Consider the following 18,526-nt stretch of genomic DNA (forward strand, 5'->3'; position numbering starts at 1 on the left):
AGGCTAAAATAAATTATAATTTAAAATAGAAGTACTATCTTTAGAGAACAATTTCGTCGAGGTGCATCATCCTTAGCGCCAAAGCACCTGCTGATGCTGACAATGTATCTTCACCGACCAATAACTAGGATGCCACACATTTCACACTAATAAATTCATTTGCGGCAGCAGCGAAAAGAGAGAAAAAAACAGAAAAATAAGTGCAAAACGCGGCGGCAAGAAGCAAGCAAGCAAGAGGGGGGCGGCAGCAGCGACCTGGCACGCCGTTTGCCACCGCCCTTAATTTGGCAAATCATCACGTAAAATTTGTCAAATGGAATCCTGCCTTTTTTCTGTGGCTGCAATCAATTCGGAGGCATGAGTGCCTTTTAGCCGAGGGAACCACCCGTCGCTGCGTTGTTTGGTGGCTTCGTTCACTGCACCGCCCACAGCTTCGCCCCGTCGTCGCCGTCCGCCTTCCCTCCCCGGCCACCGCCACCGCCACCACCACCCACCGAAGAAAAAAAGAGATAAATAGAACAAAGAAAGGGGAAAGATTGACGAGGAGCGCGGCATCGTCGCCAGCGCCTTCCGGCGTAGGACTCGCGCGTGCCCGTCCCTCGCGCGTAGCCGCCGGAGCTCGCGGGCGTTGGCGGCCGCCGCCGTGGGCGTATCACTCCGGTGTGGCCGGCTCGGCATCGATTTCTTCCCGTTTCCCCTGGTAAGGAACCCTTGCTTTGATTCGATGCGCTGGTCTGTTCTTCAGGCTGTCTTGCCCTCCGAGAGATAAAATCAAAATTCCACCTTTTTAATCCCCGTACCGTACGCATTTGCTGCGTCCCCGGTGGTACCCTAAGGGCATAATATTGGAACCATAAATGTGTGAGCAATTTGCATTGTTGCGCAACTTGACTAATCCATCCCGCATATAAATGGGGAAATTTTATAGCTAAATCCAATCTGCCCTTTTGCTGCAGGACCAGGGAAGGGTATACAATTACAATGCATGCTCTTGATGATTTGTCACAGCAATCCCCTTCGCTCCGTTATTAGCGAAGACAGACGTGGCATCCTGGCAGGGGTTTCCTTCAGGAGACGAATGGTCCAGCACTAGGACACATTCACAATTTGATAAAATTGGCATTACAGAGCCAAGGTGATGCACAATGACCGTGTTTTGCCCCTTCAAGCCTTTGTGGCTGCTCAGGGAAGAGCTTCTAGCACAGCAATCCTTCCTTTTTTTGTTCTGTAATGAATGAATAACCAGATTGTCTATCAAGATCTGACCAAAGTTCTAGGTCTGGATAGATTTGACTCTGAGAACCTTTTGGATGTCTCAACTACAGTTTTGCCACTGAAAAGTGTTGCTATGGATCCTACAAATTTGTTGCATCTGAAGACTGTCCCATCTGAGAATGGACTCAAACTGGTTGAAAATTCAAGCGACAATCTACAGGATTTGGCTTGTGAAAGCCCCCTTGCTGGAAAAGTCAAGTTCATGTGCAGCTTTGGTGGGAAAATCTTGCCTAGGCCAAGTGATGGGAAGCTCAGGTATGTCGGCGGGGAGACACGCCTCATCTCGATAACCAGGAACTTCTCGTGGAATGAACTAGTGCAGAAAACTCTCACAATCTACAGTCAGCCTCATATCATCAAGTATCAACTTCCTGACGAGGATCTGGACGCCCTCATTTCTCTTTCGTGTGATGAGGATTTCCAGAATATGATGGAAGAATACTGCAGTCTTGAAAAGGCCAATGGCTCTGTTAGACTAAGGATGTTTCTTGTCTCCCTCAATGAATGTGAAGATTCGTCATTGGACGCAAAGAGCTTGGAGAGTGAACCAGAGTATCATTTTGTTGTTGCTGTGAACAATCTTGCACATTTGGGCCGGAGCATTAGTGGCAACAATTTAATGAGCCAGCCGAGCCATCAATTGGATCCTTCTCCACACTCCTTTAGAGACTCACCTGTCTGTCAAGCCAATACAGAAGTTAAAGCCAAAGATTCTGTTGGAGCAACTCTCAATGAATCTTCCTCTCAGTTTTTCCTTGCTCCATACACACAACAATTGGTGGTCGAGCCATCGACAACTCCGTCCCCAAGTTTAAGTCAGCAGAGGACCATGAAACAATCTAGGAAGCAACCCCCTGCAGATGAATTGACAACAAACCAAGAACATGTGAGTAGAAGTGAAGTTTCCAGTAGCTCAAATTTGAAAACCATGCTTCCGAACCATCTAGATAAGAAGCACAATGATGCGGACAAGGGTATTGGAACTGGATCTCCCTTGAAACATCTTCACATTCGAAGGCAGGTAAAAGATTGGGCTGGAAATGGTATTGACTTGATTCCACATACCAACTATGATGTTTCTACTCCAGTGGAAGCGTCCTTATATTCTGAAAAGGTTATCATGCATCCAGAAAATGCAGGAGGGACATCTGGGCTGCAGGAACATGCCGGTCAAATTCTAGGCATGCCCCATGCCTTCTCAGATCCTTTACTAAAGAATCTTAATGACTTGCCTGCATCGAATTTGTCATTACCTGCTGGTTCTTACATAACCCAATCATTTTCCCAGAAAATATGCCATACTAATGAGTTGGAGAGAACAATAAGTAGGACTGGGCCAGCTTTTGAATGTGTCAAACCCCCTGACATTGCCCGTGCAGATGAATCAAATTATCTTGTTTCTAATCATATTGACCAAAGGTACAATCAAGGAATTATTGGCCCAGCCAGTTCACAGCCACCAGTATATTACCAAGATGAAAGTTTGTCAAGTAATGTGACACAAAAATGCCATGATGGTTATCATGTAGTTCAACAGCAGGATAAGTTTTTTCATCAGGATAAAAGCGCAGGTCCAATTATTGCTCCCTGGAACAATTTTGTTCAAACAGGGTTAATTTACAACGCACATGGTGCAAAGTTGCCCTCAGATAATTTAGATGCTCTAGAAAGTTCAGTTCCAAAGCCGATGCATGCTACTGATCATTCCCTTTCATATCTCCTTAATGTATCCCAAGGAGACAATTCAGAAAGTGGATCACATGTAGAGAAACTGAATTCAGGGCCTGTTACTAAAGATTATGGAACTACTGGCTATGTGCATGGAACTGATAAGGTTGCTCCAAATCCTCAGGATCTGTTGCATATAAAGTCTTCTGAAGCTTTTATCACGCAAAGATCAATGGGCAATGGAGAATCTGGTGTATATCAGAATGATAATTTGCACAAGTCATCAGTGCTACATACTGGGCTGATTGATACTGATCCAAGTGTGAACTTGCACGACAATGGTGGCCTCTCTGTGTCTTCGTCTCAAAATCCAGTTGTGGACTGTGTTTCTAGGAGAGAGGATCCCCTTCGTGATTGGGGCAATATCGCCTGCAGTGAAGGAATAATTGGATGTGACCATACCACCACCGATAATGAACACATAAAGCTAGCACACAGGCTGCACGATAATGTTCAAATGAATGTACCTGTCATAGTTGAGGACGTGACTGATAATGTGCCTTCAGGCATTCCATCATCGAGACCAGTTGTTCCTCAGGTTGTAATGGCAGCTGAAGAACACCAAGAGGTGATTCTTTCATCACAGAAGGATGACGATAGTAGGACCAACAGGCCAGAGTTAGCTAATGAGGTATAGCCTATATTTATATATTATTATTCATCCACATTGATGTTTGAGCATCTCACATTCATTGTTCCAAATCTCAGGATCATGATGGAGTTGCCGATGGATCCATTAGCGATGCTGTAGTTGCTGAACTTGAAGCCAGCATGTATGGATTACAGGTGCAGCTCTCCCATGCTCTAAATATATTCTTAAGCAACATTGCTATCTGATTTACAAAACAACATTGTCACGTGTTTTATCAATGACATGCAAATGATAGAAACATGTGTGGTTATGATTTGATAAACAGATCATTAAAAATGGTGACCTCGAGGAACTACGTGAACTGGGATCCGGAACATTTGGAACTGTATACTATGGAAAGTGGCGAGGAACTGATGTTGCTATCAAGCGCATCAAGAAAAGCTGTTTTGCTGGAAGATCATCTGAACAAGAGAAACTTGTGAGTATTGTTTCCTTTAATCTTTTTAACCATTTCCACTTAAAAACATTGACAATAAGGTTGATGTGACTGTTGGAACGGAGACCTTTTTATATATTATTACGTGCATTATTATTTTATTTTTCTGATTTTAATGTTAAAACTTTTTTTTCCCACAGACCAATGACTTTTGGAGGGAAGCAAAGATTCTTTCGAAGTTACATCATCCAAATGTTGTCGCTTTCTATGGTGTGGTCCCTGATGGAACTGGAGGAACACTAGCCACTGTGACTGAATTCATGGTGAATGGCTCACTAAGGAATGTTCTTTTAAGGAAAGACAGGTGGGTCTTTTATGTTTCACTTGGATGCTTTCCACTCCGTACAGTGATGTGACTGTTTACTAGATATGTGTAGAATGCTTGATCGCCGGAGAAAACTTACAATTGCTATGGAAGCGGCGTTTGGGATGGAATACCTGCACTCCAAAAGCATAGTGCATTTTGATCTGAAATGCGACAACTTACTTGTTAACTTGAGAGATCCTCAGAGGCCAATTTGCAAGGTAGGTTTGGTTCATCAAGGTCTGGGGTGAATTATCAGGAGTTTGTGTTCATTGCCAGTGAACAGCAAATTTTCCACCTTGGTTTGGCCTTCCAGCTCTCATGTTGTTTGAACTGTTACACTAATAATTCGTTGCTAATTCTTAGGTTGGAGACTTTGGGTTATCAAGGATCAAGCGCAACACTCTGGTTTCTGGGGGTGTCCGCGGCACTCTTCCATGGATGGCACCAGAGCTACTGAATGGCAGCAGCAGCAAAGTCTCTGAGAAAGCAAGTTTTTTTTCTGACCATGCTCCTGATAGCTCTTTGCATATGGAACTATGACAGGCTAATACCTAATGAGTATTTGGTTTGACACATGCAGGTGGATGTGTTCTCTTTTGGGATAGTTTTATGGGAGATCTTGACTGGTGAGGAACCGTATGCAAATATGCATTGTGGTGCTATCATAGGTATGTATCCGCTATGCCCATCCAACCTTTTGTTTGCCTTTAAGCATTGATACATTTCTCGAATGCGTCAGCATTGATAGAAGTGATTACAAGTCGGGCGACCAGCTGGTCGTGCTATAGGACCGACCAGGCGCCTAATCGTGATTAGGGTAACGATTAGGACGCCTATTCGGTCCTGGTAAGTGTGAACTATGCAATCTACAGACATCCTGTGAAGTGTGAACTATAGGATTCCAGTGGACAGTGGTAACTGGTAACTGGTAAGAGATAGGAAAGGGAGAGGAGGGGAGCAGGTGCTACCTTCAGATGACGAGCTCATCTGGACTAAGGGTCACTGGCTCCCTGTTGTTGGTCTGCTCACTGCTGGACTGGAGACGCCAGCGCAGGTGACTAGAGCTTGGAGACGTCGCCCAGATTGACGCCTAATCGGACGACTTGGACGACTAGACAATCTGATCGCGTCGTCCTCCTAGTCGCCTACTACCTGGCTACCAGCTCGACTAATCGCGATTAGTCGGACGACTTACAAACAATGATTGATACACTTAGGGTATGTTTGGTTCTCTGCCTAACTTGCCACACTTTGCCTAATTTTTCTGTCTAAGGTTAGTTCTTAAATTCGGACTACTAACCTTAGGCAAAGTGTGGCACAGTTAGCCACGAACCAAACAGGCCTTTAATGAGAAAAGAGGGACAGACCTAGTGCCGAAGGCTCCCAAATTGGTGGGGTCTAGGGAAGGGATAAACCGAGGCAAGCTTTTGCTCTGCAAATGCGGAGAGGCTGATTCGAACCCGCGACCTCAGCTCTCGCCACTGCACCAGACCTGCCCTTTGTTTATCGAGAAAGAAAGCTATCAAAATACAATTCTTCATCAGTTGGCGCCCTAGTCATCCGAAGTCTGTTTAATCTTGTTGAATATCAATATCCTCCATTTAACTAACTAGTGTTATTTGTTGCGAGAAGGGGGTATCGTCAATAACACACTCCGGCCTCCAATACCTGAGAAGTGTGACCCGGACTGGCAAAAGCTGATGGAGCAATGTTGGTCGGCGAACCCTGACGCCCGCCCCTCATTCACCGAGGTCACCGACAGGCTCCGAGCCATGCCGCCGGTGATTCAGGCGAGAGGGGGACAGGCTCCGGCAACCAGATGATGAGGTGTTATAAACATCAGCCAGCAGATTATTTTTAGCTGCAATCAGCTTCTGCACTGACCCCGCGAGTCTCCTATGTGTGCATAGAGTATATATATACATGTACTGGTCACGGTGTGTATTCTATCCTGACGTAAATATGCTTCTTGTGTACATCCTTTTTTGCACCCCATGTTGAGGGCTTCTGGTGTAATTACATGTATCTGAGTGAAAAAAAAAGAGTAGCACAGGCGGGTTGCTGTGGCCACACGTCAACAATTTTTCTGTGTAGGTTGTGAGGGTCTGCCAGATAGATGTATGGTAGACCACTCAAGCTTTTTGGTGGGCCGTGGGTTGTAAAAATATGAGCTTGGAACCTGTAATTATGTGCAACAGATGCTGGAATGCTGGCTATGCTGATATAAACTTCGTTTGGTTTTTGTATCAAATGACAAGGCTAAACTTTTGGTTTGATCTGAGACACCTGACCTGGTACTTGATCTCACCGCATTTCCTGCAAAGGCGCTGGAGCCAGTGTCACCGACATGAACTGATGAACATGTACCTCGGTCACCGTGCTGCTCCATGCTTGGACGGTGGGTTCTTGCTGTGCCCTAGCCCGAGCTTACCGAGACAGCATGAAGGCACTGTAGCCAGTCCTAGTTTAAGATTCAGGCCACAGGCCACTGACGGTGGATGCCACTGCGTAGTGCTTAGTGCTTGACCAAACTCTTTTAGGTTTGTCTGCAAAGCCGGCAAAGCGTTGCAACTGAAAGCTGAATGCCTGAATCTTCTTTTCCCCCTTTCCCTGCATCGGTGCCTTGGCAAGGGAATTACCTAACAAGTAGTGCGTCCATGATTCCGTCGAGAATAATAAGTACTACCTCCATTATTCTCTCAAATATTTGTCGTCCGTCGTCCGCTAGTTTATTTTTAAATTAAACTGTGATAAATAAAAAAGAACGAAGTTTATTTTTGAGTTAAACTATGACAAATAAAAAAGAACGGAGCAAGTACCTTTGAGCCTAAAAAAACTTGTTTGGATGCGCTGCATCTATACGGTCGGTCATTCGCTCACACTGAATGTCCAAAACACACTGGATGTGTTTTCAGCATCCTACTACCATACCATTACCATCTCGGCCTTTCTTACTCGCTGCGCTTATGGGTGCCAGCGCGAATCTGAGAGCACCACGCGTGGCATCAGCATCAGCATCTGATTGGTAGGCAGTAGAAAGGTGAAGCAGCAGCAAGAGGACGACGCGATGTGCTCGAGGAGTCATCGTCGACCACCAGAGCGTCAAACTGTCGATGACTGACGGAACGAAAATGAACAAAGCAAACAGGCGGCGCCTGACAAGACGTGAACGAAGCCATGCTTGCACTCCCTTTCCGTTTTCTAAACGATGGTTTAACCGTTTAAGCATAAGTAATTGTGGTTAGAGTGGTTACTAAGCTGAGCTCCACACACACTCCATCGCCGTGTATATAAATAACTCTCGGCGTTGCATGCCACCTTCACCTCTCCCAGTCCCACTCGTTAGCGCTCTCTCACGTCGGCATATAGCCTACCTGTTGCTCTCACTCTCTCTCTCTCTCTCTGGAGCTAGCGCATGTCGTCCTCCATGGTGCCCAAGAACCCGCCGCCCCCGACCGGGTACGATGGCGAAGGCGGCGTCGAGGCGGCGCCGGTGACGAGCTGCCTGTACCTGCGGCCCGGGGCGGGGGCGCTGGACAGGGACGCCGTGCTGCGCCGCATCCGCCACCGGAGGCGCCACAGCCGCCTCCGCGACACGCTGCGCCCCATGGTGCTGCAGGCGCAGCCGGCGGAGCCGGACGGCGCCGAATGGCGCCTCCCGTGGCCGCTCGACGACGCCTTCTCGGCGCCGTAGCTTTTGTGAAATAGAATCACTAGTCGCTCGTCTCTTGTGCCCGCAGATTAAGCAAATGCCATGCCATGGATGATCGCCTCTTGTTGTGTACATCGTCAAGAACAGGTGCAGATTAAATAATCATCTGTAGTATGTGAGCTACTGTACTGCAAGGATGGAGCCATGCATATGGAAGGATTGTTTTGGGAGCGCCTTTGTATAATTGCTTGCATGCTTGGTGTTTTATGAATCATGCTCAAGTAATTAAACAAAGCATGTCTGTATTAAATGTTTACTTGTGTTCTGGGTTCATTTTTTTTTTATAAAAAAACAACAAAATGTCTTCGTTATGTGAGTGGATCACATGATATACCCATTAGACTAGGGCTCCTTGGATTCAACGGTTTGTTTTCTTCACTGCTATGATGCTACTTCATCAGGTCCCAGCCACCTGATAAGCTGGTGATGTGAAATGTCTTGCTCACGCAAGCAGTTTGTATGTCTGCTATACGGCACTCACCAAGGATATGCTAAACAATATGAAAGAGATATGTGCTGGGGGCCAAAAAAACTAATGATTTAATGCAGGTACACTTTGGTACACAATAAAGATAAAGGCAGGACAATAGTCGTAAGTGAAGACAACCTGAAAGAAGTTTCGTAAAATTTCAGCATTACTTTTATTCTTTCATGTCTCAACGAATACCTCCTGTTAGATTCAATCGTTCAAGAGGGCTATAACAGTATACATCCTCAAGAGGTATAACATCCGAAGCCGCCAACAAATTTCAACTTTTTTATATAGAAACCTATTGTGTATCCCTTTGACCTTTTGAGCTCTACAGACAAAATCTGAACCGTCGACGTAAGATTGGCCACAATGGTCACGCTAAAAGAATGGCAATGAATCTGTATCGAGAAATGTGAGGCTGCTGTTCAGCTCACACTGTGTGGTTACTCGAATCCAGTAGCCTGTCCCCTTCGGAAGGCATGTCAGATGACATCTCCAAGTTTTGTTTGGCCGTCATCTTGTTCCACTCGTTCTCGACCCGGAAGAACACCCACTGCCACCGTCTCAGGATTTCCAGAGCTGCTATGGTGAACACTGTCAGGTAGTTGTGCCGGAGATGCGCCGAGAGCTTGTATGTCCATGTGCATCGCAGAACCAAGTTGCTGCCCAGTACCCAGTAGAATACCTGTACAATTTGTACATAACAGACCGGTGACAAACTGTTCATGGAGTTAACTAAGAAGCATTTATGTGTTCAGGTCGATACCCAGTTCTGCCCGTAAAGAAGATTAGTCCATATGCTTGGATTTTTGAACATGAAAATCCTGGTTAGGATGCTGCAGGTATGTAAATCAAAGCTCGTTAGCAACAGCAATATGGATGTGTGAAATGCTGAACAGATGGTAAAGTCATCATGTAAAGATGCCACAAACCTCAAATCCCAATCTCGCTTTATATCCCAGTAGAAGGAATACAGTGAATTTACAACACTAGAGATAAGCCAGAGGGGGCGGTAGAAGCCAACCCATTGATCAGGATATACATGATACTTGAGAGCGGAAAGGAAAATCACAGGAATTGCTGTCGAGTACTTGAGAGCTGAATTCAGGATATAAAAATGACAAGTTATTCCAGAGACAGGTATAGAAGTAAACATATAAGTTTCCTGCAGAACAAATAAACAGTCGAAATTAATGCTTGATGAATGAAATACCATTGAAAAGACATGTCTTCTCCTTTGTATCCTTGTACTGACGGAGACATTGGAAGAAACGCCACAAGTAGGGAAACACGAGAACAAGAGGAATAGCTACGGAATGACTGCCACAAATAGAATCTGCTTCAAACCAAGCGATTGTTGCAACCTGTAAAATATGAAAATGAGAAACATTACAGGAAAGCGAGATTTAAGTCTCAACAAGAATTTAAACTGAGGAAGGTCTGCGCATAACAAAGAGCGCATGCAAGAAATCAACCTGGCGATTCACCATACGACAAACCGAACGCTCCAGATCTGAGAACACCTGTGTAGAGTTGAAGAAAAACAACAAATGGCAAAACAGAACATCAAAGATAAAACATGCTATAACTCAAAACAATGGAGGAGTTACAACTTAGAATCACTTCTCTGATTTTGAAAACTAAGGAACAGCATGAATGTGTCATATAGTCAAAAGGTAATGTCTACTAAAAATGTATTACTATATATTATACTAAACACAATATGACAAGTCTGGTCCTGACATTTTGTCTCCAAGTTGGGATGTGTCGAACAAGAAAAACAGTCTACAATCAACACTTCTCGGTAAACTAACACATACCTTTGACATGGATGTAAAAATATCAGCCAAAAAGAAGTCAGGAAATGTAATTGCCTGCAGAAAAGGGGACAGGGAATCATTAGTAGTTTGCTACAATTCAATTGCCCTCCACAGGTACAATCAGGTAACTCTAGCCACAACACACATATCATACTGTTTGTAGCATGACTAAAGAATTTATCATCAATAATAAATTGTACAACTTACTTGTAAAGGCAGTATTATACGCCAGACTGTTCTCAGAAAGTAAAAGCGTGATGATAAGTAAAACATATCAAAAGGAGAAAGGAGGATCATCAGAAGAATAGCATACAAGAGAACCTGCAAAGAGGCAAAAAGATATGTCAATTAGTTCACCACCCTGGATCTGAAAAATAGCATGTGAACATGGAATATATAGCATTCATCAACTGAATAAATGACTGGGTAACAGGCTCTTCAATTTTATTTATTTTATTTTAAAAAAGGTATTACATGCAACCATCAGTATGTGCACCAATCTTGTGGACTTTGCTGAGATATACCTTGCTATATTTCACTGAATTGTTTTGGGTCATTTCTTTAGACAGAGACAAGTCATCACAGATCTTCAGTAAAATTATCACCTTGTATAAACTACCGCTTAGATTTTTCTATTATGACAGGGTGCTAGTTATCAATTAGCAACTGTTTAGGATACAGGTACTGAATGAGTGAATCGAGGGAATTATATTCTTATATACATTTGATTAGTTTAACTGTTCAAGCAATGCTGGCTCAATGGAAGCACTACCAAAAAACATAATAAGAAATTATAAGAAATAAACTAGAGTGTCTCATGAGCTCAAGCACAAAAGGAAGATGACAAAGCAGTGAATGAATTACTACTGAATAGGCTAGATATTACACTGGTTGAGATGCTGCAAGGGACACTTCTCCATGTGAGTACAGATATAGGTAGGCTGTCATGCTAGTGGGGACAATTAACGTCAACCAAGTAGCACACTGTCAAAAAAAACAACAAAAAAACACTCCATGTCATCATAGCAGAATAAAGTGTCACTGTCAAATGCAAATAATATGAAAGACTTACAAAGCACAACTTCAGATTGAAAGGGGTTGATGGCAGCATAAAAAATATTGATAAAAGGCAGAAACAACTAATATGAAATGCGTCTAGAAATCCTGATACAAGAGAACCAGATTGAAAAGAGGCCCCCTCAGCAAAATGATTTAGAACTATAAATGTACCAGTGAATCATGTTGCTTAAGGAAGACGGTAGAATATATTTACACAGGAAAGCAAGTTCAGCATACTTGCTAGCAGAAATCACTACAAGTATAGTTGTGATGCAAACTATTGCAGCGTGACTCAACAGAACAGATAGTTGTGAACTGAGCACTCAAGCCAAACCAGTACTATACTACTATAGATGCACTTCCTAACGAAAAGGAATCATAGTAAATTCAAAACGAAGTATTTTTAAAAAAATGACAAATGCAAGAGTCCAGTAAGCATACCCTCCATATCTCACGGTGAGATAAATGTGTTTGTGCAAGATCAAACACTTTTGCATAATTCACAGATGATTGTGCAAAGACCCATAGATTTACTCCCCACAACCAAATCATCAAGGCCTACAATAAAGACAAGAATCACAGTTACATATATGCTAACAGAGGGCCTTAATTGTTTCCTGTTATATAGAACAACCATTTATCAGCATAAGAGTACAGTGATAACTCACCACAAGAAGAAGAGGATTATAGTACAAGAAAGCCTCATAAAGAAATAGGTCTCTGAGATCAACACTCATTCTCATAACTGAGTCCCAACCTATCTGTAATGCCAAGAGAATTACCGAATTAACAAACGAGACGCTCATGTAATGCATAATTGAAAGTTATTGATGGAGCATATCAAGACTGACCTTGCAACAACATAAGCCCCATAGAAGAAACAACACAACCTGAAAAGGAACCAGAGGGCCAGCAGTTATTTAGTATTGACTCAAATCACACATTCGCGTAATGGTGAGATTATGCTTAGCATCTTAGGTATAAAACACTACAGATACAGCATGTGGTCTGTTTAAACACAATATGAAGCAAAGAAAAGAAAAACAAGCATTGCTGTTCAGCATTGTTGTTAATCGTAGCATTAGAAATGACAAGCTAACATATTCCTCCCTTTAGAGGTAACTCAACACTAAGTTACAGGAGAACACAAACAGAAGCTCATAACGTAATTTTGCTGTCAAAGTTACAGACAATTTCCCCAAAGACTGGGTGGAAGTAAATGTTCAGAAAAGTTCAGCCTGACTGGTCATTCTTCCTAACTAACTCTCCATAAGTTATTAAGGTCGCTACAATGTCCTTTGTGTAATAGAGCAACTCCTCGATCTACAAATAGGTTGCATGTGCCTCTTAGCCTTTGACAGCTTTGACTGCCTAGCTGCAAGCCTGCAAGGTGGAAACTAGATATAATTCAATTCAATTCGAATGGACACACTTGTGTTTCATGAAATGGTGCATTGCAATATCTCATGGGCTAAATTAAGCAACGTACTATCAAAACTACTGTCGTTGAATGGTCCTTACACTTGTCATTTCACAGTGCAGAAAGGGGACTGTTAACTCGGCAGTCCCTTAGTTACTGTTTCCACTACAGCGTGCTTTTTTATTAGAAGATCGGTGGTTCCTTGTGAACTCCAATGAAATTGGGTTAGCTCCAAATGTGACCTCAACAGATACTACTTCTCAGAATCTCAGGAACATGATGCAAGGCATACTGACATGGTTCCAAGTCGACAGTTAACAGAGCCTGGTACTAGCAGTAACTCAATGCATAATGTACTAACAAATGTTGCATTCGTGAATAGGTGCACCGTCAAACCTCAAGAGACAAATTAAGCAATGAGCACCTGACTTGATATCGGTGTCCATTTGACCAGAAACTGAACTTAAACTAATTCCTCTTCACGGCATGTCAAGGCCCAGCAGGAAAAAAAAAAGGAGTCGGGAATGTTTGAAAGACGGAGGCACCTTAAACCGCCAGAGGAAGAGCGGCGAGGGCATGATCGCGACCGAAGGGATGGTCGAGCCCTTCATGTCGCCGCCGCCGCCGCCGAGCTTATGCGTCCTCCGCGCCAGAGGGCGGTCCTGAAGCACCGTCTCGTACAACCTCAGGGGGGATCTCCTCTCCTCACCACGCCGCGGGCGGGGCGAGGGCGAGGAGCAGCGGAGACGACTGATTTGCAATCGGTGCGCTCGGCGTGTAGCGGAGCGGGGGGGAATGGCGACGGCCACGAGACCACGAGATCTGGGAGGAGGACGGCACGGGGCGGCGTGCGAATGGGAGAAAGGGAACGGAAGGTACGGAGACGGAAAAAAATTTGTTGCAGCCGGGCTGCAAACCAGGCCGTTTGCAGCCCCTCACAAAAATGAGGATAGGCCCCACCTGCAGGTCCACCAGATAACATTTTTGTTGTATTATTAACCTGCAGGTGGGGTCTATCCTCATTTTTGTGAGGGGCTGCAAACGGCCTGGTTTGCAGCCCGGCTGCAACAAATTTTTTTCCACGGAGACGGGGAGAGAACGTTGAGGAGAAGTCCGACGACGAATTTGACGTGCAAACGAACGCGCAAATTTTTTTTAAAAAAAACGAATGAATAAATAGTCCTCCGTTCTGATCTATAATTTATTTAACTTTTTTACTTTAAATTTATTTGGCTCGTCTTATTTAAAAATAATTATTATTATTAATTTTTACTATAATATCATCTACTCTATAATATATTTTAAGTATGGTTTACTTTTTATTTTTTTCAAAATATAAATAAAATGAGCTGATCAAACTTTAAAAAAAAGTTAAACAAATTATAAAATGGTATATATATATATATATATATATATATATATATATATATATATATATTGAAGCCAAGTTGGTTTTTCCTAGTGCAAGGGCACCAGGGTAAAATAAATTTTTGTTAATATTTGTATTAAATTTGTCATATATTTCTTTTAAACTACATACTTTTCTTGATGTTTGATAGAATGTGCATCAGCGTTATTTTTGAGCTGGCTTCGTCGCTAGCAGTGCTTTCAAATCTAGAATTTTGATATTTTGTTGGCTTTAGAAATCCCTCCCGTTATTGGAACGTGCAAATGCGACGGCACGGAAAGGAGAAAACCGGAGAAAGATGTCGTTTTCAGGGCGTTAAGTATTTTGGACTTTGGGTGGCTTTGGACTTTTGAGGTGTGTTTGTGCGGTGAATGCAGGCGATTCCGCTCCTAATTTCGCTTCCAATTAGAGAAACCGTCGCAATAATCAGGCATTGAGGCAACAGTAGCCCTTAGTTGAAATTGAAATTTTGGTCCTTTCACTATCTGCTTGGAGTTAGGCAATACCCAGAGTGGAATCACGCCTTGTAAGCTGATGACCCTGACCAAACTCTTTGTTTCATGTAAAAAAAGAATTATAGGATCAAAGTCTTTGGTAAATAAAATAATAACATATGTCCTCTAAAAGAATATAGTAAATTGGTAAGGCCCTGAAGATTGACCTATGTAGAAAGACTGATTCATTCAAATCGATACGAAGATCCAACTTCGTTGCATTGCCAGAATTCATGTTTCATGGGGCTATTCGTTTTAATTAAATTCAACTGTTCGGCTACTGCAGCTGCAATCTATAGAGATAAAATATTGTAGATTGGCAAGTTTGTAAGCTTTGAACTTATGGTCAAAGACTCCAAACACATTAGCTACTTGGAGCAAGGAGCCACCTCCATATCCGAGGTGCAACCCGTTGCATTCAAGGCAACTGAAGAAAAGAAGGAAGAGCCTACACCAACCAATAGGCTCCAAATTGATGCCTCCAAGCTTGACAACGAGGAGATGGCTCTTATTATTAAGAGCTTCAGTCAAATCATCAAGCAAAGAAAAGGGGAACGAATACAAACCCCACTCCAAGAGGGTTTGCTACCGATGTGGTAAGTTCGGTCACTATATTGCTAAATATCCATATGCAAGTGATAGTGACAGGGACGACGACAAGAAAGGGAAGAAGAAGATGGAGAAGAAGTACTATAACCAAAAGTAAGGTGGCGAGGCGCACATGGGAAAGGAGTGGGACTCCGACGAGAGCTTCACCGACTCCTCCGACGACGACGATGCCACCAACATCGCCATCAACAAGGGCCTTTTATTCCCCAACGTCGGTCACAAGTGTCTCATGGCTAAGGAGGGCAAAAATAAGAAGGTATACTCTAGAGATACCCCTAAATATACTACTTTCGATGATGAGAGTAGCTCTAGTGAAAAGAATGAAGATTTGTCTTCTCTTTTTGCAAACCTTACCATAGAACAAAAGGAGAATATCAATGAATTAATAAAAACCATTAACGAGAAGGATGAAATCATGGAATGCCAAGAAGATCTACTCGTTAAGGAAAACAAAAAATGTTAAGCTAAAATATGCTTTTGCTCTTGAAGTTGAAAAATGCAAAAAATTGACTAAAGAGCTAAATACAAGCAATGATTCAATTTCTTGTCTCAAAACTGAAAATGCTAGTTTAATTGCTAAGATTTAGGAATTGAATGCTTGCCATGTCCCTACATCTACTGTTGAGCATGTTACTATTTATACTAGATGTAGAGATGTTGATGTTGATGTTGTGAATGATCACCTTGCTTTAATTAAAGGATAAAATGGCCACATATCTAAGTTGAATGCCAAAATTATCGAGCATGAGCTTGAAAATGAAAATTTTAAATTTGCTCGTAGAATGCTTTACATAGGGAGACGCCCTGGCATTAAATATGGGATTGGCTTCCAACCTAGGAGCCAAAACAACATCAAACTTAATGCCATAGAAACAAGATTTTCAACTTTGTTAAGGGCAAGGCTCCAATGGTGCAAGATAGAGAAGGTTACATTTTATATCTTAAGAACTATCATGAGTATAAGATTAGAAAAAAATCATGCTAAGAAATCTCATCATGTTGCTCATCATGCTTATATTTACATAAATGAAGCTTCTAGCTCTAGGCATACAACTCATGTTAAGTTGTCTAAGAAAAATATTGTTGATGCTTCAAATGAACATAGCACGTCATTTAAGACCTTTGATGCATCATTTGTTCTTACTAACAAATCAGGCAAAGTAGTTGCCAAATATGTTGGGGGCAAGCACAAGAGTCCAAAGACTTGTGTTTGGGTACCCAAGGTGCTTGTTTCTAATGTAAAATGACCCAAGACTATTTGGGTACCTAAGGACAAGGTTTAAATCTGTGTTGTAGGTTTATGCATCTGGTGGAACAAGTTGGATAATCGACAGTGGGTGCACAAACCATATGACAGGGGAGAAAAGAATGTTCTTCTCATATGAGAAAAATAATGATCCCCAAAGAGCAATCACATTCGGGGATAGGAATCAAGGTTTGGTCAAAGGATTGGGTAAAATTGCTACATCACCTGATCATTCCATTTCTAATGTATTTCTTATAGAATCTCTAGGTTACAACTTGCTTTCTGTATCCTAATTATGAAAAATGGGCTACAACTGTTTATTTACTGATGTTGATGTTACCGTCTTTAGAAGAAATGATGATTCACTAGCTTTTAAGGGAGTGTTAGATGGTTAGCTATATTTAGTTGATTTCACTGGTAATAATGCTAAACTAGACATTTGCCTAATTGCTAAGACTAATATGGGTTGGCTCTAGCATCACCGACTTGCTCATGTTAGGATGGAGAATCTTCACAAGCTTCTAAAGGGGGAACACATTTTAGGACTAACCAATGTTCATTTTGAGAAAGATAGGATATGTAGTGCATGTCAAGCAGGGAAGCAGGTTGGAGTTCATCATCCACACAAGAACATCATGACGACTGAAAGGCCACTTGAGCTACTCCATATGGATCTATTCGGCCTGATTGCTTACATAAGCATCGACGGGAGTAAGTATTGTATTGTAATTGTGGATGACTATATATCCTCGCTTCATTAGGTGTTCTTTTTGCAGGAAAAATCACAAACCCAAGAAAGTTTAAAGAAATTCTTGAGATTGGCTCAAATGAGTACGGATTGAGAATAAAAAAGATTAGAAGCGACAATGGAACGAAATTCAAGAACTCTCAAATTGAAGGATTTCTTGAGGAGGAGGGCATCAAGCATAAGTTCTCTTCTCCCTACACACCTCAACAAAATGATGTTATGGAGAGAGAATAGAACTCTTATGGATATGGCGAGGACCATGCTTGAGGAATATAAGACATCGGATCAATTTTGGGCGGAGGCGATTAACACCGCTTGCTAATCCATCAACCGGCTATACCTTCACCGAATCCTCAAGAAAACATTATATGAACTCCTCATCGTTAAAAAACCCAATGTTTCTTATTTTAGAGTTTTTGGGAGCAAGTGCTTTATTCTTGTTAAAAGAGGTAGAAATTCAAAATTTGCTCCTAAAGCAGTAGAAGGTTTTTTACTTTGTTATGACTCAAACACAAGGGCATATAGAGTCTTCAACAAGTCCACTAGATTAGTTAAAGTTTCTTGTGACATTGTGTTTGATGAGACTAATGGCTCTCAAGTAGAGCAAGTTGATCTTAATGAGTTAGATGATGAAGAGGCTCCGTGCATCATACTAAGGAACATGTCCATTGGAGATATGTGTCCACAAGAACTTGAAGAGCCTTCACAAGCACAAGATCAACCATCATCTTCCATATAAGCATCTCCACCAACTCAAGATGAGGTACTAGTGAAAGGGAAATGGCCTCAATATTTCCTATAATCGATTTTGGTGTTTGACGTCCATCACAAACCATATGGACTAACTAGTTTGCCTAATGGATGTTTTCCTCAGGTGCATAAAGTTCACATAAACATACAAAGAAAATGACTTGGGGGAAGTTTACACGTTGGAGCAAAACAGAAATGGTGCAGCCTATGGCGCACCGGACACTGTCCGGTGCCCTGGCTGAGAACCTCGCGAATTGGCCACTCTTGGGTTTTCTCAGCGCGCGTCCACTAAAAATCATCGGACTGTCCAGTGAGCCACCAGACTGTTCGGTGAGATAACGGAGCAACGGTCAACTTTGCCCAACAGTCGACTGTGCGCGCAGTCTGCAG

The 18,526-nt window shown here is 42.5% G+C and overlaps 3 protein-coding genes across 4 annotated transcripts; 2 read left to right on the forward strand and 1 right to left on the reverse strand.

Moving 5' to 3' along the window:
- Nucleotides 1-92: 92 nt before the first annotated feature.
- Nucleotides 93-6,674, forward strand: LOC103640528 (uncharacterized). 2 transcript variants are annotated; one of them, XM_020546520.2, is made up of 9 exons: nt 93-700; nt 957-3,634; nt 3,712-3,789; nt 3,921-4,073; nt 4,232-4,395; nt 4,469-4,616; nt 4,762-4,884; nt 4,979-5,066; nt 6,031-6,674. In XM_020546520.2, exons 2-9 carry the CDS (start codon nt 1,235-1,237, stop codon nt 6,219-6,221), a joined length of 3,345 nt encoding a protein of 1,114 aa, XP_020402109.1. In that variant the 5' UTR covers nt 93-700; nt 957-1,234; the 3' UTR covers nt 6,222-6,674. The 2 variants fall into 2 exon arrangements, 1 of the variants encoding a protein (XP_020402109.1); XR_002266249.3 differs by having other exon boundaries at nt 187-700; nt 4,459-4,616.
- A 989-nt stretch (nt 6,675-7,663) lies between these two features.
- Nucleotides 7,664-8,434, forward strand: LOC103640530 (uncharacterized). Its single transcript, XM_008663465.4, has one exon. It carries the CDS (start codon nt 7,814-7,816, stop codon nt 8,090-8,092), a length of 279 nt encoding a protein of 92 aa, XP_008661687.1. The 5' UTR covers nt 7,664-7,813; the 3' UTR covers nt 8,093-8,434.
- Nucleotides 8,435-8,733: 299 nt separating this feature from the next.
- LOC103640531 (SPX and EXS domain-containing protein 1-like) lies at nt 8,734-13,766 on the reverse strand. The gene is made up of 12 exons (NM_001347224.1): nt 13,427-13,766; nt 12,313-12,351; nt 12,130-12,222; nt 11,903-12,019; nt 11,291-11,386; nt 10,610-10,723; nt 10,403-10,456; nt 10,058-10,105; nt 9,796-9,946; nt 9,515-9,680; nt 9,349-9,418; nt 8,734-9,267 (listed from the first exon to the last, which is right to left on the reverse strand). Exons 1-12 carry the CDS (start codon nt 13,490-13,492, stop codon nt 9,013-9,015), a joined length of 1,269 nt encoding a protein of 422 aa, NP_001334153.1. The 5' UTR covers nt 13,493-13,766; the 3' UTR covers nt 8,734-9,012.
- Between the last annotated feature and the right edge of the window lie 4,760 nt (nt 13,767-18,526).

Source organism: Zea mays, chromosome 1, assembly GCF_902167145.1.
Source record: "Zea mays cultivar B73 chromosome 1, Zm-B73-REFERENCE-NAM-5.0, whole genome shotgun sequence".
In the NCBI taxonomy this organism is placed as follows: domain Eukaryota; kingdom Viridiplantae; phylum Streptophyta; class Magnoliopsida; order Poales; family Poaceae; genus Zea; species Zea mays.

Coding starts and splice junctions, on each gene's coding strand:
- LOC103640528 (XM_020546520.2), top strand. CDS start 1,235: ATGAATAACCAGATTGTCTATCAAGATCTGACCAAAGTTCTAGGTCTG. Junction 3,790..3,920: donor CCAGCATGTATGGATTACAG/GTGCAGCTCTCC, acceptor TTTGATAAACAG/ATCATTAAAAATGGTGACCT. Junction 5,067..6,030: donor GCATTGTGGTGCTATCATAG/GTATGTATCCGC, acceptor TGTTGCGAGAAG/GGGGTATCGTCAATAACACA.
- LOC103640530 (XM_008663465.4), top strand. CDS start 7,814: ATGTCGTCCTCCATGGTGCCCAAGAACCCGCCGCCCCCGACCGGGTAC.
- LOC103640531 (NM_001347224.1), bottom strand. CDS start 13,492: ATGAAGGGCTCGACCATCCCTTCGGTCGCGATCATGCCCTCGCCGCTC. Junction 9,419..9,514: donor AAGCGAGATTGGGATTTGAG/GTTTGTGGCATC, acceptor ACATACCTGCAG/CATCCTAACCAGGATTTTCA. Junction 9,268..9,348: donor TTCTTTACGGGCAGAACTGG/GTATCGACCTGA, acceptor CAAATTGTACAG/GTATTCTACTGGGTACTGGG.